At 42.9% G+C, this 25,846-nt stretch overlaps 4 protein-coding genes across 4 annotated transcripts; 1 reads left to right on the top strand and 3 right to left on the bottom strand.

Moving 5' to 3' along the window:
* Positions 1-750: 750 nt before the first annotated feature.
* On the top strand, positions 751-2,085 carry LOC124653971 (protein yippee-like). The gene is made up of 5 exons (XM_047193020.1): positions 751-888; positions 978-1,021; positions 1,121-1,229; positions 1,327-1,382; positions 1,724-2,085. The coding sequence occupies exons 1-5, from the start codon at positions 787-789 to the stop codon at positions 1,824-1,826; spliced, it is 414 nt and encodes a 137-aa protein (XP_047048976.1). The 5' UTR covers positions 751-786; the 3' UTR covers positions 1,827-2,085.
* A 5,102-nt stretch (positions 2,086-7,187) lies between these two features.
* Positions 7,188-7,553, bottom strand: LOC124651188 (pollen allergen Lol p 2-A-like). Its single transcript, XM_047190315.1, has one exon. The coding sequence runs from the start codon at positions 7,551-7,553 to the stop codon at positions 7,188-7,190; it is 366 nt and encodes a 121-aa protein (XP_047046271.1).
* A 3,595-nt stretch (positions 7,554-11,148) lies between these two features.
* LOC124651165 (pollen allergen Lol p 2-A-like) lies at positions 11,149-11,511 on the bottom strand. Its single transcript, XM_047190300.1, has one exon. The coding sequence runs from the start codon at positions 11,509-11,511 to the stop codon at positions 11,149-11,151; it is 363 nt and encodes a 120-aa protein (XP_047046256.1).
* Positions 11,512-24,291: 12,780 nt separating this feature from the next.
* On the bottom strand, positions 24,292-24,654 carry LOC124651166 (pollen allergen Lol p 2-A-like). Its single transcript, XM_047190301.1, has one exon. The coding sequence runs from the start codon at positions 24,652-24,654 to the stop codon at positions 24,292-24,294; it is 363 nt and encodes a 120-aa protein (XP_047046257.1).
* Positions 24,655-25,846: the final 1,192 nt, after the last annotated feature.

Consider the following 25,846-nt stretch of genomic DNA (forward strand, 5'->3'; position numbering starts at 1 on the left):
TATTTTCTCCAAATTTTAAAAATGTCCACATTCAAAAAATATTCAAATATTGAATATGTACAGTAGTTTTTGGAAAAATGATTTTTTCAAATTTTAGAAAACCAGTAATAGTGAAGAAATAGAAGAAAAGAAAAAACAAAAATAGAAATAAAATAACGCTAGGCAGGCCCAACACCCATCCTAGGTGGCGAGGCTTCTGGTCCATGTCGATCAGGTTGGTGTAAAAGAGCTCCCCTATAATCCGCCGGCATTGGCATATCGAGGTCCCACCAAAATCAAGAATAAACACTTGAGAGAATCACTTTGTTACATGCATGTTCAGAAAACTATACTCCTATAATATGTCAAATTCTGTTTTTTTAGATGATATCAAATTATGTTAATGATACTGGGATGAATTCCCTTTTATCAAAGAAGAAAAATTATTACAGGGTTTGTTTTAGACCGAGCAGACCCACAAAAGATTGAAGGAGTCGGGGCAGCCCTAGCCAAAAAAAAAAAAAAAAAAAAGTTGGAGTAGTGCGGTCCGTAAATGGAAACCGTCTCTGACTCGTCAAATTCCCCATTCGCACTCCACGCACGTTGCTTCCCGTCTCTCCTTCCTTCTCCCACAAGTTCCACATTTTCCCCCCATTGCAGCATCGCCGTCTCCGCTCGCCGCCGATCACGCGCCGGCCTCCGTGCAATCCAGCCCGGGATCGGATCCAGCCGATCGCAAGCGTCAAGTTCGCTGGCCGGCCGGCCGGACAAGGAGAGCAAGAATCGGCCGTCTCATCGGAGGGGAGGATGGGGCGGCTGTTCTTGATGAGCCTCGCGCCGACGGGGACAATCTACTCCTGCAAGCACTGCGACACACCCCTCGCCTACGCGCACCAAATCCTCTCCAGGGTCTCCCCTTATTTCCATCGCCATTTTTATTTTATTTATTTATTTATTGTCCTGATAATTTGACTACAGACCCGTGTTCTTACTTTCAGTTGTTCCGCTGCAAGCACGGCAAGGCCTACCTCTTCGACAAGGTGTAAGTACACTGCCCTCCATCATCATCATCATCATAGGGAATCTTGCTCAGTTTTCTTCTCCCCTGTTTTACTGTACCTATGCATGATAATGTCCTCAGTGTGAATGTGAATGCCGGGGAGAAGGACGACCGGATGATGACAACGGGCCTGCACACCGTCTGCGACATCTTCTGCGTCACCTGCGGATCCATCCTCGGATGGAAATACGTAACAACCGCTCCGATTCCGCTCTGCTTTTCATCCAATGTTCATCCTTAATTTGATTGTCTAAGTATGCTTACTTTGTCCGTGTTTACATAATTAGGTGTCTGCATTTGAGAAGGAGCAGAGGTACAAGGAGGGCAAGTTCATCCTCGAGAGGTTCAAACCTACCTACATGCCTCCCTGCTCTGCTCCCATTGGTTGCTCAATTTGCTTCCACATGAAACCACTAGCTACAGTCTTAATTTTGTTGACACCATCTTTAATCACTTGTGCTGACAAACTGAACATGCTACTGCTACCGGCCATGTACTTTCACGCTAACCCTGTTAAGTATACCCTACTAACTGCACTAACAAACACTCAAGGAAAATGTAAACACGATATTCCTTGAGAATCAAATTGAAGAACAGACGGAGTTCGGAACCTAGCTAGATTTGCTACTGAATGCACGCGCCAAATTCTGAAATCAATCGTCTTCTTCTCTGGTTGACGTGCAGGTTCAAGATAAACTCTGGCAGCCCTACTGGCCGTGTCCAGCTGTGGGCCGAGCATGACGGCCGCAGAAGCTCTAGCGAGGACGATGATCAGGGCGCCGCGTGACACTCAGTTTGCAACGCAAGACCAATTGATTTCCTCGTATGACAGACATGACTGTATATTGTTAGTGTTAGCTAGGGTCGTTCCCCTCGCACTGCAAATTGCTTCTTTGCAGTTCCAACATTATCCCATTCATATCGAATCGTAGCTGCTAGCTAGATAAAGAACCCTATCGTTATAACCATATGAATCAACCTAGTTGTCCTTCTTGTACATATGTGAATGTGTGTCCACTCAATAAAATGTTTATCGGTTCCTGCCATTGAGCTGCTTTCCAGTTTGTTGCCGATTTGTTTGTTGGTCTAGCTATATCCATGAAACTAGATTACTCAATTGGATCTTTGGGAGAAGAGGATGCATCATGTGTTGTTAGTGTCATGCTTGCTATTTGCATCTACAACCATTGATCAGGTATCTTGCTGAGCAGTGAGCACGTTACCATTTTTCCTGTCTGCAGCAGAATCAGTGAATTCAAATGAGCTCAGAAAGATCATGTAAACATCTATTCTACGGCATCATCTGTGGTCGTTTGCAAAACAAGGAGACGCTTGGTGTTTCATGATTCCTTATGGACTTATGGCTATGGCCACGCCTCGCCGTTGGGGCGAAGAACAAAGATGTAGGTAATGGCATACGCATCATGGTCGTGATCTGGAGAGGACTTTTTCTTGCACGGTGATCTCGGTGAAGAAATATACAGGGAGTGACAGATGGGTGTAAGGGTGCTTGATTTGCACATCAAAGAAGAACTTGTATTTTATTTTTAGATGAAAAGGGATCTCTCCCCAGCTCCATTCAAAGAAAGAAGCCCAGCGAGTCTCTTACAACCTTAAGCTAAAAAGGAAACAAAAAAAGGAAAACTAAAGAGCACGACAACATATAACAGCTGCCATCCCAGCTGCTCTGTGAATTCAAGCACAAAACAAACAGAAGGAAAAAGTACTACTACTGCGAAGAACGTTTACAGCAGGTAGAACCACTGAAAAGCTACAGATACTAGGCCTCTCTCAGCGCAGATGGACCATCCGATGAAGCTGTCTTCACACCACCACATGGATATCAGCAGCTTCCTCAGAATATCCCAGGAGATTCCAGAGTTGCCCTTCCTTCATAGCTCGAGAATCCAAATGACTTCCAGGATGAGATCCAATCAAATCTGGGGCACCTCACCCTTTTTCACTGGCAGGCACAAAAGTTTTCTTAGATTGACAAGCAGCCGGTGCATGAATTGACTGACCTTGCCTCCTTTCAGCTCATCGAAAGGCCTCTTCCAGAGAACACCAGACGCCACACCTGTTTGATATTTATCCAAGTAACCTTGTTAAAAACAAGATTTATCCTATTTATCCACAATCCCCACTGGATAGCAAACGAAATAACATTAAAATGCATGAATCTTTTATTATAGAGCCATCTATAAGCAACCGATTTAAAATTCTGAACATGGATTTCAAAAATCTCAGCAACCTCATCCCGATGCATTGGGTAAAAATCTCAGCTTTATACCCAATGCATTCAAACATAAGATGTTCCACAGATTCAAATTCCTTACACATCTCACATTTCATGGGTTTAACTATACCCCTGGCTTTGAGATTATCCCTAGTCATAATTTTGTTTTGGGAAAACAACCAAAGAAAGATTTGCAATCTGGGAGGAAATTTTAAACTCCAAACAGAGGGCGATTAAATTGGCTTAATGACTCGAAAATCAATAATAGCATAGAGAGAACTAGAAGAAAGATTCCTTTTGATTCAAACTACCAGACAAGTTTTTTTTTCGAAATGGGGTGAGCCCCGGCCTCTGCATCGGTTGATGGACACAGCCTTTTATTAATCAAAACTTTTATTAATCAAACGAATATTCAAAGTTTACAATTCAACGATCAACGAGGGTCGATACAAAAATCAACCACCGAAAAAAGAGAAACTGCTAAGCAATCTAGGCATCCTGTAATCTCTTAATAGGCCGCCAAGTAGCCTGGTAGAAAATATCATGGACAACCATTCGAAGGCGGTTGCATCCAGAAACCATGCACTCTCGCTGGTCCTCCGGGAGCAAGAAGCGCCATAGCTGGATCCAGTGAACCATAGTGTGAATAACCTGCAAGAAATTAGTAGAGTCCTTTCTGTTAAAAATAATATCATTTCTGCAATTCCAAATTGACCAACATAAAGCCGAAACACCAATGTGAATCCTAGCTTTATCAGTTTTATCAGTTCCATTAAGCCAATTCCCAAACATATTTGTGACATTGGATGGAGGTGAAATATTATATGCAGCAAAAACCATCCGCCAAATAAGCCTAGCAAAAGGACAGGAAATAAACCAATGTTCCACTGATTCCTCAGCGTCACAGAAAGAGCATTTCGTATTTCCATTCCAATTCCTCTTTGCTAGATTATCACGGGCCAAGAGTACTTTCTTACTAAGGAACCACATAAAGATTTTAATTTTTAGTGGGATTTTTATCTTCCAAATATATTTACGAAGATATCTTGTATGCCCACTTAGCATGTCAGGATACATAGATTTAACAGTGAATCTCCCTAAAGATGTTAGGCCCCAAACAAACGTATCTTGATCCTCATTTAAATTTATCTCCATCAGTCTTTGGCATAGGTGTACCCATTGATCCCATTTATCACCAATTAGCCTTCTCCGAAAACCGATATTTAACTACCAGACAAGTTGATCTTCTTCATTAGAGAAATTAATGGTTTTGGCAATCTCAAGGATCTCTTGTCATTGACTCATCATTTCACTGGTAAAAGTTCTCCTAAAAATTCCTCTAATTTCCTCCCCATCCCAAAGCTCTGCAATAGTCTGGGTTTTTGTTGATTAGAGACAAAATAAATGTCCCAAAATGGGTTGCTAGGGGAGAATTACCAAACCATATATCCTCCCAAAACTTTATGGACTTACCATTACCTACATGCCATTTATATCCCAATTTTTTACAACTTTTGAAGCTCACATCACACCTTTCTAGAAGGTACATGGTTGGATGTAATGACAAGACAGAATATTTAAACTTTTTGTATTATATTTAGAGTCAGTCACTCTCTTCCATAGAGCACCCACCTCTATGTATCTCTTAATCCAAGACCCTACGGGACAGATGTTTAAATCCTGGAGATTGGGAATACCCAAACCTTCATAGTCTTTTTTCATACATATGGATGGCCAATTTGCCAGATGGATCTTATGATTCCCCTCCTCATCACTCCACATAAAAATAGCTACCTGTGAGTCTATTATACGAAGAACCCATTTAGGAAATTTAAAGAAAGACAATAAATATGGGGATGAAAGATAGACAAGCTTGAATGAGAGTTTTCTTAGCACCCGAGTGATCCTTTTAGGCAGGTTTTTTATAGGAGGTTGTAAATCTTCTATTTTGGGTCTATCAAAGTGAAGAGGTATGCCTAAATACATAACATAGAATTTGCCAACTACACATTGAAGAATATCAACAAAAGGCTTGACCTCCTCATTATCCATATATATATGGGCAGGAACTCACTCTTATGGTAGTTAATCCTCATCCCATATATTTTATCAAAGCATGTTAAAATCCACCTACAGTTTAAAGCAACTCTAACATTATTTTGTAGAAATAGTAAGGTGTCATCAGCATACTGGAGACTAACCACCCCACCAGGGATAAAATTAGGGCACAACCCTTTAATTAACCCACATTGTGTACCCTTGATTAGCATACGAGAAAAAAAAACATCTACCACACACCTGAACAAGAGAGGGCGATGGGATCACCTTGTCTTAAACCTTTGCCAATAAGGAAAAAAATATCGTTCTAGATCATTGAGTTTAATCCCTACAGAACCTCCCTGGGTGATCTTTCTAATTAGCCTAATGAAGACAGGGCTGAACCCTCTCAGTTGTAGTACTTCAAAAGTAAAATCTTGGTTAACCTTATCATATGCTTTTTCATAATCAAATTTTAGGACAAGCCCTCATGGGCAGTGACTACACTCTCTAATTTGAATCTCCCTCTAATGAAGGAAGATTGATGAAAGGAAATAAGCCTGTCAATTATCTTGGCTAATCTTTTAGTTAAGACTTTAATGAAGATCTTGAAAGAACAATTAAGCAAGCTAATAGGACTGAACTTCTTCACTGATCTAGCATCATTTTCCTTAGGGATTAATATAATCCTAGCAAAATTAAGTCTATATAGATCTAATCCATCCCTACGCCAGACATCAAACATGGCTTGATATCCCAGAATTTTTGGTAAAATATGAAGGAGAGTCCATCTGGACCAGGAGCTTCATCAACATATGAGCCAAAAACAGCTTCTCTAACTTCCTCCTCAGTAAAAAAATACTAGTCAACATTTCATTTTCAGCTACAGAGACCTTTTCCCCCTAGAGAAAAAGTCAGCCTTGAGTTTGATGTCAAGCTTGCTTTCAAAGCTGAACAGATCTCTGTAATAGTCTGAAGCTATTTTTAACATGTCTTTGTTATCAGTAACTGGCCCATCTAAGACATGAATGAATTTCATCCTCCTTATTTGGTTAGCTACAGCATGGAAGTATGCAGTATTTATATCATCTCTGCTACATCTCTATCTCTGGAGCTTGTATGCTTTGAAGAAGAAAACTATTTGTCAGCAGTGCATATGTTTGATCATTCATGACTGTTTTCTTCAACACATCTGCCAACAAAGACATTGATCTTGCACATAAACAAATGTTGACAAAAGCATTACTCTGTTTCCCTATTAGCGAAATGTAATGATCATGTCACTTCCAAGAAATAGACCATTAGTCATTCAGTAGATCATTTACACAACACTTTGAGATCTTGTGCCGAGATCTCCACACTGTAAGTACCATAAAAATGAGCAAAATTAGAGGTGGATAAATATTAGAATCCAATTGAATATTTCATAAACAATACATAATAAGTTGTAAATTGGAGTGTTATTTGCAAGAGTGAATTTCTTCTTAACTGAAATGCATTGCTCGTGTCATTTCAGACTAGTTCTGAATACCATTGGCACCAGATTCGCACATCTAATTTTGGCGCCGTTGGTACATCATCGCAATGAGACGTTGTGGCAATTGTTCTCAACGTAAGCGCCATAAAAATAATAGCACTAATAAACTCAAAGGGCAAAAATATCTAGGATCCCATTTAAATATCTCATAAATAAACTTACATAATTCGATTCATATAAAAAATATTTGTCAAGGTAACTGGTGCATGGGAGATACTAGGAAGCACATCCATAGTTGTGCTTCGCCCAATCACCACCTCACTGACAAAAACCTCGACAAATTATTCACGATACGAGGAAAATCGAAAACTTCCGATGACGACTGATGGCAGATCTCTCTACTCCTCGGGCTTGTAGGTGGTGCCGACCTTGAATTCCGCCGGAACCACATCGTCGAACACGTTCCTCATCCCCTTCTCGGACACGAAGCGGAAGTTGAATGGGCCCTTGAGCGGCTTGTCGCTCTTGATCTCCCACACGCCGTCGCCGTTCTTCTTCAGGGCCAGCCACTCGTTGGAGCCGTGCTCCTTGAGCTCCACCTCCGCCATGGAGTCTCCCTCCTTGTTGTACTTGATCGACAGCGCCAGGTTCTTCTCGTCGGAGCCCTTCTCTACCGTGAACGTTACGGGGGCCTCGCACATCGCGCCCACGAAAAGCGCCGCCAGCGCCGCTGCCGCCAGCATCCTGCTTGATGAGGAAGCCATTCTGAATTTGTTGGATGGTTCTTGTGTGTGTATGTGTGCTGCTGCTGTTGGTTGTGAATCGGTGATAGATGGTGTGGGGGTATTTATGCACGGACGGGCGGCGCTCCGGCCGTGTCGCAGGGAGCTCCTAGCTATATATGTACCGGCCGGGTCTGTCGGAAGGGAACCGAGCTTGGGCCACGGCGAGGGAGAGCCGCGTAGGCATGCACGGACAAGCTCTGTCTCATGGCCACAAACATCGCTGGAGCGTTCTGATGCATACTAATTATCCATTTATAGAAGCACCCACACGCCACACCCTAGAGTCCTGGACAGGACAAGCGCGGTTTCATGGCCACAGACATCCCCTGAGCGTTCCATGTATCCAAAATTAATTTTTTTTGCGAAACTCCAAAATTAATTATTTACGTTGCACAACTAGTTATGATCTTACTAATTTTACATTGTTTGGTACGGAAAATAATTTAATAGGAATTTTGCATAAACAACTCAACTAGTTTTATATGCAAAATTAATTATTGATGAGTGCAAAGTATTGGAATTATATTTTCATATATAACTTAACATTTTATGTATCCAAAATTATAGTATGAAGAAATGTAAAATATTCAAAAATAAAATTATTTTTAGACAAAAAAGGGGTTGCACCAAGGAGATCCTCCACCTCCTTATTTTCAATATATAGAAGCGGATATGCCAAAAATTTAATTCGGCTCCCAGGTGTTCTTGCCTTCAAATATTATTGAGGCACTACTAGAAATTACGGATTTGTGATGTGGGAAAAAGCCACGACAAAGGCAACGCAGAACACGGCAAAGCCTATGTCGACCATCGGCATACGGCGCATGCCACCGATCATCAAGGAAATAACCATTTGCAAAGTTTTTTTGTCCGACATATGGTAAAGGAGTGACGTATGTTTTTTGCGTTTACTTTGCGCACAAAAGCAACTTGACGGTCCCAAGATTGAGACGTTCCGAAGATCACACATTTGCCAAGTGTTGCCCTAAAACACACTGTTTGCAGAGATTTTCTTACTCCCACGTCAGCATGCCGCGACGCTAGCTAGCTCTTGCCCCCTCACCATCCCATCACACTTCTACACACATATTAGGCCCACTTGCAAGTTTTAGGTGGATTTTTGCCCTCCGAAGCAGGGTCTACGCTTCTGAAAATTATTTGAACTACGGGTGGCCAATGGGATTTTCACTTTGATTGTTTGGTTAGTTCATAGGAACATGGAAGCAATGGCTGAGCTCATGATCTCGCAAGATTCCCTCGGGTGAACCCATCGTGGGAGTTTTCCCTTTTTCAGTCAAGAACCTTCCTAAGTGGCAGCGCTTGCCGGTGAAGTGGGTCACACCCGAGAACTGGCTCTTGGGCATCTCAGAATCTCAACACACTTATTTCATGTGTTAGTCCCACTTGAAAGTTTTGGATGGATTTCGGCCCTCCGAAATGTGGTCTGCGGCGAAACGCTGCCTGGGAGGCCCTCCACCGCATATCCTTCTAAATTCTACGAAAGACTGCTGGACAATGAGATTTTCTCTTGGTTTATGTTTGGTTAGTTACTTGGAACATGAAATTCAATGATTGAGCACAAGATCTCCCAAGATTCCCTCTGGTGGACCCGAACTGGGAGTTCCCCCATTCATCTAGAATCTTCCTAAATAGCAGCACACAGTGGTTCACACCGGCGACCCTTTCCAGTCTCATGACACACGCATGTGCACAATATGAGATCGTTTTGGAAACTATGTCACCCAAGGTTATTACTTATTTTATGCTAAGTGTTTCGTCTAGGAACCCTAGATGATGCAAGCCTTGTACATCGCTGCCATGACTTTATATAAGACCCACACCTTCAAGGTGCCCTAGCATGAATGCTCTTCTTTGTACTTTATGGTGGAGGTGGGTTGTGAATTATGTATCCGAGAGATGGGTATATATAGGGACACAAGGGCTGAAAGATCGCGTGGAAGAAAAGGTAGGAATGAAACAATAAGAAAATAAGGCCGATGGGGTCATTATCGAGTGTTCTATGAATACACATGGCAAAGCAAACTTTGCTGATTTTTTGGACCAATACAAACAAGAATGATGTGGGGATACCCACGCGGGGGTAGAAACGGGCGGGAAACCTAGATGCGTGCGGGTATAAGATAGTCGGCGTGGCCCTAATGATTTGCCTAGTGTCAGGGTTTGGGTTCCCGGTCGTATATCCTTATGTTGGTGGCGGGCTTGTGAGCACGATTCGATTGGGTAACATACACATGCACACGAGAGATATACAATCTAGGGCCCGAGAATACATCGCCAATAACAACCCTACTTCTTGGTGGTGGTGTTTTTATTGATTGTGCGTGAGGTGCTAGTGAGTCTGAGTGGATGCCGCTTCCAGCGGGAAGCCGGCTGGTGCTTGTTCCTCCTCTTGGGTAGCAACTACGATATGAAAGGTTGGAATGGAAATAGTGTCATCTCCCCCCGTTATCTTCGAGTGCGAGAGACCATGGTGCTAAGGCTTGTTTAGCTCTGGCTTGTTGGGTTTGTGTTCTTGCTTGATTTTAGCCTTTCTTGGCCTCTTTGTTGCTTCGAGCCCTCCCCCTTCTCTAGTAGAAGGTCCTATTTATATTGCCAGGTGTGGCGTTGCCCCTAGAAAAGAGGAGGCCACGTCCCCTCCGGTATGATACTTGGGAGTCTCGGTATGAAGCTCCATACCCATAGGCGTTACATATGTAGGGAGATGTCGTGCACTATTCCAATGTCACGATCTGGCCTAGAGTCCTAGGTTACACTCCCGTAACTTTGGCGGCCGTAGGTAAGGTAAGCCAAGCCCCCTTTATGTGTTATGCTTACACGCTTGTGTTGTCCCATCGGCCAACTGCCCTAGATGACGTGGGAAGTGATCTGAGATGTGAGAAGCCGGGCCACGCTGATCTTCTCCTGTAGGAACCCAGTATCCTGGATTCCCGTCACCAAGTGTCCATTAGGGACACTCGAAAAATACATGTTGTAATGGATCCATGAAGGGTGGCCACCATAGCCACGTATCCCATAATGTTGTCGTCAAAGATACTTTGTAGTGTGTTTCACTGGAACTTTTGCCGTGTGTTTTCGTCGGTCTTTACCATGTCCCCCTTGTTGTTGTGTGTTTGCCTTGTCCTTTGCCATGTCCACGGTCGTTGTCATGCGTTTTTTTGTGGCCAAACACAGCGGAGCATGTCACACGACAAAGAACTGGGTACACGTCAGCGTCGTTTTTTCCGGTTCAGAGGTGGTGGGGGCACTTTAAAATATGGAGCTAGAGACAAAAAATAGGTTATAGGCCTATATATTTATCTCGTTGCTGGAAATTTCTGACAATGTGCTAAGTCGGAAACAAGGACATGTCTTTACATCTAGAGAAAAAAAGGTCAAGACAGTGGGTGCATGGGAGATACTACTAGCAATTAAGCACATCCGCCGTTGCTTCTCCTCATCACGCACATAAGTAGTACCTCACAATTATTTATGATATGATCTTGACGAGTCGAAATAGAAAGCCAAAAAGTCGCAACAATGATAGACGATCAATACATGGTCGGAAGCAACCACCCTACTCCTCGGGCTTGTAGGTGGTGCCGACCTTGAATTCCGCTGGAACCACATCGTCGAACACATTCCTCATCCCCTTCTCGGACACGAAGCGGAAGTTGAATGGGCCCTTGAGCGGCTTGTCGCTCTTAATCTCCCACACACCGTCGCCATTCTTCTTTAGGGCCAGCCACTCGTTGGAGCCATGCTCCTTGAGCTCCACCTCCGCCATGGAGTCGCCCTCCTTGTTGTACTTGATTGACAGCGCCAGGTTCTTCTCGTCGGAGCCCTTCTCCACCGTGAACGTCACGGGGGCCTCGCACATCGCGCCCACGAACAGCACCGCTAGCACCGCTGCAGCGAGCAGCCTGCTTGAGGAAGCCATATTCTGAATTTGCTGGTTGGTTCTTTGTGCTACTACTGCTGCGGATTGTCAATTGCTGATGAATTGATGGATGGACAATTCGTACGTGGGGTATTTATGGCCGGATGGGCGGCGCTCCGGCGACGTGGCGACGGGCTCCGGCTTGTAGGAAGGGAGCAGAGATCGGGCCACAGAGAGAGATTGAGAGGGAGCCACAGATACGACGGCATGCACGGACACGCTCGGTCTCATTGTCACCGACATCTCCGAGCTATCACCCGTTGGTCCCCTCAGTTGCATGTCCACATAATACTTCTATCCAAAAGTTATGCTGCTCCTTTAATGCATAACAAATATCGGACCTTTGATTTAAATTAATTTAAATTTAAACTAAAGCTCTGACGTTTATTTTGGATCGGAGGTAATATATGCTTTTTTTAAATCAAGTTATTTAAAGTCTACGGGCTCAACTACTAATATTAGTACATGCAGTCATGACTCGTTGTTAGACTACCCACAATGGGAGTATCATAGGTAGTATCATGCATTTCATGCATGCAAAATGCTAATGTGGCAGTGCAATTAAGGATGAGAGAGAGGGTACTAGTATCATAGGTAGATACTGTATCATAGCACATACTACTAGAAAAATTAATGTCAAGTAAATCTTGTACATATATTTGCATTGAGATTCTACAAAACAATTAATATATAGAGACTATGATACTAGTATATGATACCATGCATTGTGATTTGGAACATGGGAACATATGCTCCCTATATTTTAAAATGCATCTTACACATATTTTAAATTTCAAAAAAATTAAAACAAAAAATCCGCACGTACATATTCATGTGCTACGTGCTCACAAAGTCGTTTCATAAAAAATGAACTTATCATGTGACGTGTGTAAAAAAGACAAAATTCAGTGCTTAAAACAATGCTTTTCACAGGATAAATTTTCTCTTTTTTACATAGGTCACAAAAATATTATTTTTTTGTGAAACTTGACGCACACTCATATATTATGGAGATGTACATGTAGAATTTTTTTTAAAAAAAATTTCACATTTTGAAATATGTTTTGTTGGTAGAGGGAGCATGTGCACCCGGGAGCCGAATTGAATTTCCGGTAACATATAGTAGTATCATACGCATGATACTTCTATATGATACTATGCATTGTGACTAGTTTTAGGATTTGATAACTCTTCAGCTACTAACCCAATTGATGTTCTGTTTTAACTGTTGGCTTAGCCACGAATACACGATAGCTTTAAAACTAGTCTCCATCTTGACATGTTTTGATAATATTTTTATGTGGCTAATTTTCGTATTATTATCTGTGAGTTATCATATTATATACTACTTCCTCCATCTCGGATTATAGGTAATGCACTACATCTTCAATTTGACTAATATAACATAAATTGTGCACCATAAAAATTATAACATTTGAAAAGTATAACATCTGAAGTTTTGAATAATATATGTTTGTAATATATATCATGTATTACATTGATCAAATAGATGATCTAGAAAAACGTAGAAACCTACAAACCGGAACGGAGGGAGTACTTATTTATCAAATTATAATAACTTAGTCATCAGGTTATAGTATGTAATTCTGGATCCATGCAAGGCTGCACGATGGGACTTTCCATGGAATGATATTATTTCTTGATTGTTGTAAACATTAGAATACTCACTCTCTATCTCTACAAGATGATTACCCACGCGATTGCGATGGAAATACATGGCATGAATACATCAAGATTCAAATTATGAACATGAAACATATTTTGTGGTTATTTTAACTTATCATGTCAATGGGAAACGTGAGGTACTATGTGACTCTACAATTAGGTCTTAAGCATGTGCACCTGCATTTTGAAATCGTTGGGTCCAAAGCCAACATCAATCATATTTCTCCTTGCCGAGTCCTTCTGTGTTTTCATCAAATTTTATTTTGAAAATAAAATTTGATGAAAACACAGATAAAATTTGATGAAAACACAGAAGGACTCGGCAAGGGCATTTTGAAATCGTTGGGTCCAAAGCCCAATTTGATGAAAACACAGAAGGAATCGGCAGGTGCACATGCTTAAGACCTAATTGTAGAGTCACATAGTACCTCACGTTTCCCATTGACATGATAAGTTAAAATAACCTAGCTCCTCTTGTACACTAAGAATGTTCAGATATATATTACGCGCGGAAATATGGTGATGGTGGTGGTTGGGTGGGGGGGGGGGGGGCACGAAAGTGTGTAGTGTGTCGCATTATACCATTATAAAAAGAATATAACATTCCAACTAAAGATGAAAATACGAAGAAAAGTAAATATCTACATATGTAGAGATCAGTTGAAATGAATATGCCTCTCGATTGTTCCAAGTTTTCCTAGTAGTCCTAACCAACTGCAATAAAAAAAGAATAATGCCTAAACCGTATAAGGCTCGTGCTTCCATAAACCTCCAAGGCTGAAACGTTTTTCTAAATGAAACACAAGGACACTAACATTAAATGGTATATGTTTGAGATTATGGGTAGGATGGCTGAGATTAAACGATATCACGGTACCTCTTCGAGGGTTTACATTGTTTTGAGATTTTGGGGTATATGGAAACACATGTCATCGTATATGATGTTGATGCCACAACAGGAGAAAAAAGAACAAGCGGTGAGAGAGGCCGAACAGTCTTGTGGTCAGAATTCAGCGGCTAACCCCGTAAATGAAAATAGAGGAAAAGTTAGTGATGAACGGGAAGGTATATAGGGAAAACAATAAACATAGGTATGAGAAATGGACTTACCGTGCGGCCGGAATAACTTAGGAAAAAGCACAATAGAATCCGCAGCGTTACCGAGTTGCGAGCTTAATCTAGAGATGAAACGAAAGAGAAATTAAGTGATGCGCATGAAATACAAGTGATGGGAACCACTACGGGAGAATTGCCGTACGCCGACGGCCAGGCGATGTGCCGACGGCCAAATGTCGGGGCCGTCGGCACAGTAGCCTCCGGAGCGCGGCGACGAGGATGACCGTCGGCGTTAAATTGGCCGTCGGTACAGGCTGGATGTGCACAGTTCTGGCCGTCGGCACAGGACCAGTCTGGCCGTCGGCACAACATTTTTTTTCCACTACAGACCTGTGCCGACGGTTTAACCGTCGGCATAGCTTTTTCCTATTTTTTACGGCCGTCTTCAAAAAAGCATAACTAAATCATTCTAACTGAGAAAAATAAGTATAATATATCAAATTTTGCAGAAAAACAAGATCTATCATAGAAAAATATCAAAAATGGAATATTTCAAATACCTAAATAAATTTTCTTAGAAATGAGCTATACTGTTCGAGGTTTCATGGCTTTCACACACGCCAAAAATGAAAAAATTGTCGCTCGTGGGTCGGATTAGAAATCCACGTCCGGGGTATTGCTTACCATCCTAGGGACCACACACGTGCCAAATATGACCTTGTTTCGGCAAATTATGCCATGCCGAGGCCGTTTCCCACCTCATTTCCCCTGAAATCCATAGAACTCCGGACGTGATAGCTCTTTTCGTGAAGGGTTTTCCAAAATAATTGCCATATCCCAGTTTTAACAAACGGAATAGTTACTATGATATATAAAATGATGTCACGCGGCTCCGTGGGATTTTTTGACTTCGTTGAAATTGCCATCTGGCCAAAATAGCCCCCCCCCCCAGGACATGCGGTATCGCCGTACCGGGCGTGCGGGTGCACCCATTCTCGAACAAACTAAACGGACAAAAATTAGCACATATAATAATACGTCGTAGAACTAAAAACATTTTTCCGGAATTTCTGGAGCGACGGATAGTTAAGACCTAGTTCAAATCCGGTCAGTTTCCAGCGGATTCGGTGGGACACCGCCGGAAGCTGCATGGGTTCGCAAAAAGCTAATGCGTGCACATGTCATGTGATAGGTGGTGCGTAGGTGGTCTACTATCATCGCACGGAGGTTTCACGTCATACTAAAATGCGCCCCATGTAGCTGCTTCACAAATAAAAACCGTTTGGGCACGCTAAAAATGAAAAGATGGTTGCCCGTAGGCCGGATTAGAAATCCGCGTCCGAGGTCTTGCTTCCCATCCTAGGGCCCACACACGTGCCAAATATGACCTCATTTCGGCAAACTATGTTATACCGAGGCCGTTTCCCACCTCATTTCCGATAAAGTCAACCAGATTTAAACTAGAGGTACTTGATGTATTGCTCATGATTTTTGGGTAAATTAAATTGTAGGTTCAAAATATGATATGGATGTCATATTTGTATTCCTCTCATTTTTCTGATCAATTTAGACATATTATTTGCCAAATTCGTATTTACTGATATTAATTATTCCATATTAAATAAAAAGAAAAAAAATGAAATCATTTAATTGTTTTTCAAATTCTATATTATTATTTATATATATTCATTATTGTTTACTTAACTAATTGTTTAGAATTCAAAAATATAGAGATGTGGCAGCATGGTCAAAGGGTTAATATGATTGATATGGTAGTATTAACAACAAGGGCGTCATTTCTTTCATGGAAGCTCATCCGAAGAGAACCAAGAAGTTAAGCGTCTGTGGGCGGGAGTAGTGTGAGGATGGGTGACCAACTGGGAAGTTTGACTACAAGTGCAATTTGACCTAATATTAGGTGTACTAAGTGTAAGTGTGATTGTGAAAGATTAACAAGTAAAAAAGAATAAGAAGAAAATTGAAAAAATAATATTTTTTTAAAAAAAACATAATTTGAATCTTTTAAAAAAAAATTTTTTTTGAAAATTTTGAAATACTATGCCGACGGTATAACCGTCGGCACAACAATCTGTGCCGACGGCCAGTCTGTGCCGACGGTGATCGGGTAGTCCCCGACCAGAACTATGCCGACGACGCTACGCCGACGGTCACCGTCGGCACAGCCTACGCCGACGGCCTTCCTTGCTGTGCCGACGGCTGGCAGCCGTCGGCAGAGTGGAGCTCTCCCGTAGTGAACACCACATGGGAAAACGATGAGTACTTGCCACGGGTGTTCAAGAGGTGTTAGGTGACCATGGTTACAGCGACAAAGGCGTAGATATATCGGAAGCATACCCACCAAAAAGGTTTCCAGCCATGCCATGCGCATGCAAAGAAGGCAACCATACGAGAAGTCGTCTAAGCGGTTTATGCGAACCCTACAGTGAAAAAGAGAGAGAAAGATAGTTGGTGTCAAATACATGATTACACGACGGCTAAGAAAGCACAAATAAAGACAACAACACATGGAAAAACGAAGAAGACTTGGGGCATGTTTGGTTTAGAGCCGATGCACCTTACCAAATGTTGGCAAGCCCGTGACCATAGGCTGTCGTTTGGTTTGACACCAAAATATTGGCTAGCCCAGCTCAATCAGCTCACATGCAATTCATTTTTTTGCCAATGATTTGGCGTGGCGTGGGCGGCTGATGGCTCTGCCAAAAAATTGGCAGCCAAAAGTTGGTAGGGTTAATTGGGGCAAAAACCAAACGTACCCTTACCATGAAACGAAGAACGACTGATCTACCCCAACGAGGAAGGATAAGTCTAGTTGGGATGTTTGACGAACCATAATGCGCAGCATGATGGAAAACCAGATTCACGCATATATGTATCGCATATGTGAGAGTCATTCTAGCTCCTGCATGACCGTGACCCACGACATGATCGCCCCACATACGACAATGGCATGGCCAGGCTACGGGCGACGCCCAGACACACCCCATGATGGAACCGAAGGCCTCACGTGCTCCAAACCCCTCTCACCGAGCGCACCAATAGCTAGTGTTGATGACGCATGTAACACCCCGACAACCCCTGGCCGGGCCTGTTACTCATGGCAACTCTCTAGGATCTCTAGACTAGCCCCACAGACCAACACATGTCTTTCCTGCACACTTTGTCCTCACTCGTGCGCACCCGGGTACTACTTCCTGGTCGGTCACCCATCCTCAAATTACTCCGGGCCAAACACGCTTAACCTCGGAGTTCTTTGCTGACGAGCTTCCGGAAAAGAAGTTGCAACTTGTTGGTATGAGTATCCTATCAATCCTATTAAGTCCTGGGCCAGGATGTCACACTCATCCCCCCTTAGAAGATCAACGCCCTCGTCGATCAACCCCAAGCCAGGAACGTCCCCTCTTGGCACACGTCTGTCCGTCCAGTGTCGACACATGTGCCATGCCGTGTGCCACGATGGGCCACACCAGCCATGCGCCACATGCCTAAACCACTAACCCGCACACGCCCGTGTAACCGCGAAGGTCGGCTCTGATACCAAATGTAACACCCCGACCACCCCTGGCCGGGCCTGTTACCCCTGGCAGCTCTCTAGGATCTCTAGACTAGCCCCATAGACCAAAACGTGTCTTTCCTGCGCACTTTGTCCTCACTCGTGCGCACCCGAGAACTACTTCCCGGTCGGTCGCCCATCCTCAAATTACTCCGGGCAAAGCATGCTTAACCTCGGAGTTCTTTGCTGATGAGCTTCCGGAAAAGAAGTTGCAACTTGTTGGTATGTGTCAACACCCGGATTTTTAAGTCCAGATGCCTGTTATGCCATACATCGTAATCCCAGGAATATTGTTGTTGCGAGACATAACAGTTGAATATCATAAGTCATCATTCATTACATACCATAGTCGTCTTACAAATGGATCACATGATCCAATATTACAATAATAGTTGAACTATTGTTTCAACACACATCACAAATACATAGCGGAAGCGTAGATAGAAGGGGACTCTATAGTCCACGAGGCCAACGCTTGACGTCGGGAGTAGTCCTAGTTGTCGTAGACGTCCTGCTGTCCATCCTCTTCATACTCGCTTGTTCCTCTTCATAGTCCGGCCATTTGAATAGCCGGGGACAAAGCCGTGAGTACTTTAAAGTACTCGCAAACTAATACTAATGTAAGTACTAACATTTCTGGTAAGGGGGTGCTAAGCTCTAGTTTCTTTTGCATAAAGCCAATTTTAGTTCACAAGTATTTGAAATAAAAACTCTTCATCTGCTAACTAACTCAAGTGGGAACATTAGTGTCATTCCCACAACTCAGTTGTATTTCAATTCAAAATCACCATTTTAAGTTCAAATCACAAGTCACCCTTCACATGTCATATTTTTGAAAATGGTCTGATGACGGAACAGTATGGCATTTCCAACCGTCCATAACCGTGGACGCGGCTATTCGAATAGTTCTACACTCTGCAGAGGTCGTACACTTGTGCCACAACATTTGCAATAATCCGTCACGGTTAACTGGCCCTGATTTATCACACTCCGTGTGCGGACTACCAACCATAACCTTTCACTTACATACCCTACTATAGGCATCTCTCCCCATGAGCTTGGCCTCCCGAGTGAAGACAAACCGTCGGCCTGGGAACCGCACGGAGGCTTGGGCCGGACATTCACCTCATATTCACGTCATATCACATCATTCCATACTTCTTTGGAGGCAGCCCTTGGCATAACCCCGATGACGCTTGTTTAGAGGGAACCCATACTAAGATACAAAAACTTCTAGTTAAGCCCTACCCATATCAGGTATTGTGGGGGTACTTGTAAAATTGGAATGGTATCGCATCCGAACCCAACCATCAGTTTTTGTAAAGTTCACCATGTCATTCACAAGTCACATTCACCCTCAAAATCTTTCAATAGAATTACTCATCATTCCAAGGTTTTCAAATTCATTTCAAACTCACAAGTTCCCATCTAGAGTAGTCAATTTTAATTTAGCACTAGCATCTAAGTATGAGGGGTGCTAAGTAATTTGCTTTGCTTCTAGGCTAACATTGATACTCTGGTACTAGTCCAATACTACCAAGTGAATCATGAATCAAAAAGTACTTTGATAAAACAAAAGTAAGTAAAGCTTGTAAAGTAAAACTGGAAAATAGGATCATGAACATAAAGTAAATGGGTAATGCCTTGCTCATAGTGAGCTTTGCACTTTGCAAGAGTATTATCTTGCAACAATAGAACTTGCAATGGTGTTAGCTTGCCTTGGTGGTTGATGTGATCAAAGTGCTCTTCTTCTCCTTGAAAGTAGACTTCCTCCTCCTCTTGATACTCCTCGGTACTAGCGTCTAAAATACGAATACGGGGTACAATCACCAAGCAATTCATTGGCTATTCTAAACATCACATGTATTCACACAAACTATTCTATTCACACAATTAATACAAATTGATGCATTGGTGGTCTTGCTTTGAGGAAAAATAATGTCCTCTCATTTATATGTAAATGATAGTTTCCATATAGTTCTTGAGGAATAATTTCCTCTCATTGAATCTTATTTAAGTTTTAATTTCTCAAACCATCACACATGAATTTATGTTGACCTAAGTCAACCATTCATCATCATCATTTGAGAAAATGATTTAAATGAGGTAGAGATACCTCATACTATTGAACAATTCTACCAATGATTTAAAATCTCCAAGTATTTATATGAGAGCATTTGGCCAAGGGTCCAAACTTCATATGAAAGTACTTGGGACAAAATTTAAATGAAGTGAAACACCTCATATGATTTACACAACTTAAACTAGCATCACACATTATTATTGGGTGGGTAGATGTGTTTTTCTTATTTAAGAAAAATAAGTTTCTCTCATACTAATTAAGGTGTTACTTTTAATTACTTAGAGAAATAATTTCCTCTCATTGTTCTATTAAGATTTAATTTCTCTCATGAATAATATATGACCTAGGTTGACTAAGTCAACCACTTCATACTCATCATTTAAGAAAATGATTTAAATGGGGTGAAGCACCTCATACAAATTAATCCTAATATGGTAAAGATTTAATATCATCAAATAATTCATATGAGACCTAAATGACCAGAGTCTCTACCTCATTTTGAATGGTTCATGACAAGATTTAAATGAGAGAAAAACTCCCATGTGATTTATTAATAGTTTTAGACAATATCTTTGACTAGAAATAGCCATATAGTCCTTTAATTAAGCTAGGCCATGATCATTCAGAGTAAGCATGGAATATTTTTGCAGAAACAATTAGTGTAAGTTAAATGTGAGATATTAGAGTTGGAATTAACTAAATATCAGTTTTGGTTGATTTTGAAGATTTATTTGAATGTGCAAAAGTCCCTGACTTAATCTTTTTGGCACTTTAATTCTACAACAGATCTCACAGTGAGACCAGTGGCATGTTGTAGATCTTTTCAGTAGCTTTCTAACAACATCAAGTTTGTTAAATTGGGCCAAGCCAAACAGATTATATGAATTTTAAAAGTTGGAGCCAGTATAGAATTTGAATTGAATTGATTTAACCGATTTTGAATTTAACAGGCTGGCGGGAACACTAGGTGGGCCGAAACGATTTAAACGGAACGAAAACGGCCCAGTAACGCTTCACACGCCACGGGCCGCCTGACAGAGGGGCCCGCACGTCAGTGACTGGAGTTTGCCGAAGCGGTACCGTGCGATGGTGGCCGTGCGATTAGATGCAGATCCGACGGAGGGGAGTCGTCGTCATCGTCGGGGAGAGGGGAGCTGCTGGCACGGTGGAGTAGGGGGTCGGCGGCGAGCAGGGACTCCGGCGAGGGTTGGCGACGAGGCAGGAGGAGGTTGTCGACGACGGCGGTGCTTCTCGAACAAGTCGCAGGTCCTGGGGTGGCTTCTAGCTCCGGCGGCTTCTGCGGCGGAGCACGGGCGGCGATGGTGCAATTGAGCGGCGGTGGTGCGCAATGTTGAGGGGAGAGGGTGTGAGGAGGCTCAGAGGAGGGAGGGGATGGTGCTGGTGTGCCCAGATCGTCGAGGGGAGGCCTCCTTTTATAGGCGCAGAAGGGTGCCGTGAGGCGCGGGTGAGGTCAACGACGAGGTCGTCGTTCCAAAGCGGCGAAGGGGCGAGGAAGGGGCGCAGGAGGTAGGCGACGTCATGGCGGTACTTTGAGCATTAATGACGCGGTACGGCGAGGTGTACGACGGTCGGGCAATGGCGCGTCCTGGTGCGGCTGCGGCGGGATTTGGTCGCCGTCTCCGGCAGCGGTGGTCACGGGTCACGGTCGAGAGCGTGTCTGGCGGCTTTGGGAATGTGCGGCGATGCTCCACGCGTCGAGAGGAGGTCCAGGGCATGACCGAGGTGGTGGCGCGGCTCGTGTCCAGTGCGTGTCCGCGCGTGTACGGTTGCGACGTCATCGGCATGGCGTGGCCGTCCTTGGGCGCGCGTCGTCCGGCGAAGCTAGGGTATCTACGGCGAGGCTGTCGGTGCTAGGCGATGTAGGAGGGCATGGTGGCAAGGTTTGGCACCAGAGCCAGTGAGAAGAAGAAGGGAGAAGAGAGGGGGCTCGACGAGGTGGCACCATGGCCGGCATGGTGTGTGCATGCATGCCATGCATGCTTCCCTAGGGTTGCTGTGGTGCAATGAGTGAGAGAGGGGACAAGGGAACATGTAGGTTAGTTTGGGGCAGTAGGGTTGGAGTAGAACACTATTTCAAATAGTGTTTTGTGTTTCTCCATATTTGAATTTTGCAAAATTTGCCCAAATTCCAATGGGTTCAAAAGGTTGCAAGATTTGGAAAAGTTGTATTTGGTTGAGTTCTAAATGACCAGAGAGAATGAGAGGTGGTGGTGGAATTGAGAAATTCAAAGAATTGCAAATTTGGCTAAGTGTGAGATTGTTCCTCATATTAAAAAGTCTCAACTTTGCATGAGCATAGTTTTTGATCCAAAGTGAATTTGGCATGGTTGTATTTACAAAAGTTGTTCATCTTGATGTCCTCTTGGATGACATGCAAATAATTGGGAAAGTTTAGTTTGAAAAACTTGAGATAGAGGGGCTCAAAGTAGTGACCAGATTATAAAAGACAGATTTGACCATTATTCTATGTGTTCTCAAATTGAGTTTAAATTTGATTTGATTTGTGTTTCTTTGATTCCAAAAGTTGTAATAAGTGTTTAGTAACATAATACAACTAATGGTGATGGCCAAAATGATCGAGGTCAAAGATTTGTAAAAATGGCATAAACCATATGTGAGGGTTTTGGTGATTTTCTAACTTTTATTCTTTTATTTTTCTTTGCTTCATTTTGACAAGAGTGAGGTTTATTTGGTGTTAGAATAAGTTGGGTAAAGGGTTCAAACCATTTTAGGACCATGGGGGTGCCTAGGTCAAGATTTGATATTTTGGCTAAGTGCCACATATACCTCTATGCATATGTTTGATTTTATTTTGTTTCTCACTTGAATTGGTTGGTAAGTACTTTGTTAAGTGTGTTGATGTATTTCAAAACATCTACCAAGGTCAACACTCAAAGTTGGAGCATTTGCAAAAAGTAGCCATAGGCTTGCAAATGCCTTTTTCTTATTTAAGATCACCTCTTTTTATTATGGTTTTTCAAAGATTTGTGACAAGAGAGATGAGGTTTAGGGTTTAGTGGGGTTCACAATGGTTCACCACCATTTAGCAAAAATAATAAAGGTAGGGTTCAAGATTTACCTATTAGGGCTACATGCCCACATATGTCTTTTCCTTTTATTTTGGTTTCTCAAAATAGATCCAAATGATTTTTGAGAAGGTTAGGGTTTAGGGTTTTTCTTATTTGATTTCTTTCTCTTTTATTTTATTTGGTTTGTGATCTTCACTTGATCACTTTAGGGTTTTAGGGTTTATCACCTAAGCATAAGAACACTCATCATGGCAAAACACAAATACTAGGTATGGGCACTATGCATAGCACCTAATGTAAAAAAAAGTTTTTGTTGATTCTCATATTTGGAAAAAGGAAATTTATTTTCTCTTTGTTTTAAAATTTGGGATGTTACAGTATGAGTATCCTATCAATCCTATTAAGCCCTATGCTAGGATGTCACAACGCAAGACCCCACGTGGCGTGGGGGGGGGGGGCATCGTCCAGCGAAGCAGAGCAGGAGATGGAGGCGTGAGAGAGTGTCGCACGGGAAATCTCAGGGCGTGACAGCCCCTGCTTTTTGGGAGAGGTGGATAGTCAAAATCGCTAAAACATTCGACAGCTCTTATTTACTCTGATATGAAAATTATTTGGCTATTTCCTAACTCCAAGATTTGGAAATGTTTATTGTAAATCTGCTTTCCCTCTTCAACCCATTGTAATACAATCCCTCTATCCGTGAATAGTTTGAAAAAAATAGCAATACATATGACATCAAATTATTAGTATACGAAACTACATTTGAAGTTGAATAGTGAAACTAATTTGTGCCATAAATGTTGTTACTTTTTCTAGAAAGTTAGTCAAATTCAATAATTTGGCTTAGACCAAAGCTAAAGGAGCAGTGCAGTACTAAGTGTTGACGTTATGTAGTCTAAGTTCAAACGTTACTATTAGAGAAAATACAACACATTACTATTAGAGAATTACAACATAAGGGATAAAATACCAAACAATCTTATTGCAATCTTATATGAAAACCATCGATTAGGAGTTCTTCCAAGTCCTCAAGTCCTGGGGAACGTGACGAACTGCTCACAAATATTGAAAGTTATCATGGACAGTGGCACAATGTCATGGAGCACACAATATATGGATATATACATATACGTGTATAACTATAAAACCAAAAAAGAACCGTCAAGACAGCGGGTGCATGGGAGATACTACTAGCAAGCAAGAACATCTCCGCTGCTTCTCCGAATCATTATAGATATGAACACCTCATAAATAAAAGTCTTGACAAATTATTAACGAGACAATCTCAACGACCGAATACGAGGAAAAGTCAAATACTTGTGACAATCCATGACCTACTCCTCGGGCTTGTAAGTGGTGCCGACCTTGAATTCAGCGGGTACGACATCATCGAACACGTTCCTCATCCCCTTCTCGGACACGAAACGGAAGTTAAATGGGCCCTTAAGCGGCTTGTCGCTCTTGATCTCCCACACGCCGTCGCCGTTCTTCTTGAGGGCCAGCCACTCGTTGGAGCCGTGCTCCTTGAGCTCCACCTCCGCCATGGAGTCGCCCTCCTTGTTGTACTTGATCGACAACGCGAGGTTCTTCTCGTCGGAGCCCTTCTCCACCGTGAATGTCACGGGGGCCTCACACATCGCGCCCACGAACAGCGCCGCCAGCACCGCCGCGGCGAGCATCCTGCTTGAGGAAGCCATTCTCACTATGTTCGTTGTTGTGTGTTTGCTGCTGCTGTGAGATAGCTGTGTGAATTCTGAATTGGTGATGGTCGATGGGTGTGGTTTTTATGGGCGGATGGGCGGAGCTCCGGCCATGTCGCAGGGGCTTGTCGGAAGGGAATAGAGCAGAGCCACGGAGAGAGAGCCGCATTCAGCCATGCACGGACAAGCTCGGTCTCATGCATGGTCATCGACATCGCCGGAATGTCACCCGGCAGGCCCGTTAGTCGCTTCCGCATGCCTGCATCCAATTACCCAATATAGCAGCCATTAATTTGTACAGTAGGAGGCAATTAGGAATTTATTTTCATGCTGCTCTCCTGCACACAAAAAAACGATTATTTCGAATATAAAATATGTTTGCGCAATTTGTTGGGTTATTTATGGTGCACTTTTTCGCAACGCAATGATCATTATTTCATTGGATTTCGCACATTCAGTTACTTTTCTATACAAAAATAATTATTTAGGAGTGCAAAATATGCAAATAAAAAATTCCATAAGAAACTCAGTTGAGATACTGGCTTGATAATACAAATATTTCTTTAAATCATGTACGTATTTATATGTGGGAAAATTTATATGGAGAAAGAACACATGTTGTTCCTTTAACAAAAAGAAGAAGAAAATCAGTGGATAACGTGCTACGCTTCCCCCGGGGATCGAAACCCCCAATCCTGTGGATGGAGCGCTCGACACGTACCAGTAGATTGTTCACTCGTTTCCCCGCACGTTGCTTTCGGTATAGCTCATGGTAGCCGCGCGCTCGGTGCCGCACGGAGCTCCCCCGTGCTACACCGCTGCTGGCGTGGAATTTTCTTGCAGCAGAGGCCTATATATGGCTTGCAGTTGCGTCGTCCCTCTTCCTTGCAGCACCACCACCTACCCCTAGTAGCAACACCGTCCATTGCTTGAAGTACCGTGATTCTGGCTTGCCACCTGCTTCTCCGTAGCTTCGTCGTTCACCTTCGCAGCAATGTCGCATGCACCTTGTAGCACCACCACACACCCTCGGTAGCATCACCAGCTCCCGCTTGCAGCATCCCCGCCGGCAGCACCATTGACCACCCTTCAGAAGCATCTCGGGCCGCCGATGGAATCATCTCAAGCCGCCGCTGGTTGCAGCACGACCGTCCCCTTGCAACACCGCGCCATCGCCGCCATGACCGCT

This window comes from Lolium rigidum, chromosome 5 (genome assembly GCF_022539505.1).
Source record: "Lolium rigidum isolate FL_2022 chromosome 5, APGP_CSIRO_Lrig_0.1, whole genome shotgun sequence".
NCBI lineage: Eukaryota > Viridiplantae > Streptophyta > Magnoliopsida > Poales > Poaceae > Lolium > Lolium rigidum.

Excerpts from the sequence above, each read along its gene's own strand:
- LOC124651188 (XM_047190315.1), bottom strand. The coding sequence starts at position 7,553 with ATGGCTTCCTCATCAAGCAGGATGCTGGCGGCAGCGGCGCTGGCGGCG.
- LOC124651165 (XM_047190300.1), bottom strand. The coding sequence starts at position 11,511 with ATGGCTTCCTCAAGCAGGCTGCTCGCTGCAGCGGTGCTAGCGGTGCTG.
- LOC124653971 (XM_047193020.1), top strand. The coding sequence starts at position 787 with ATGGGGCGGCTGTTCTTGATGAGCCTCGCGCCGACGGGGACAATCTAC. Across the intron at positions 1,022-1,120 it reads GCCTACCTCTTCGACAAGGT|TGTGAATGTGAATGCCGGGG; the intron begins GTAAGTACACTG and ends TAATGTCCTCAG. Across the intron at positions 1,383-1,723 it reads GGCAAGTTCATCCTCGAGAG|GTTCAAGATAAACTCTGGCA; the intron begins GTTCAAACCTAC and ends GTTGACGTGCAG.
- LOC124651166 (XM_047190301.1), bottom strand. The coding sequence starts at position 24,654 with ATGGCTTCCTCAAGCAGGATGCTCGCCGCGGCGGTGCTGGCGGCGCTG.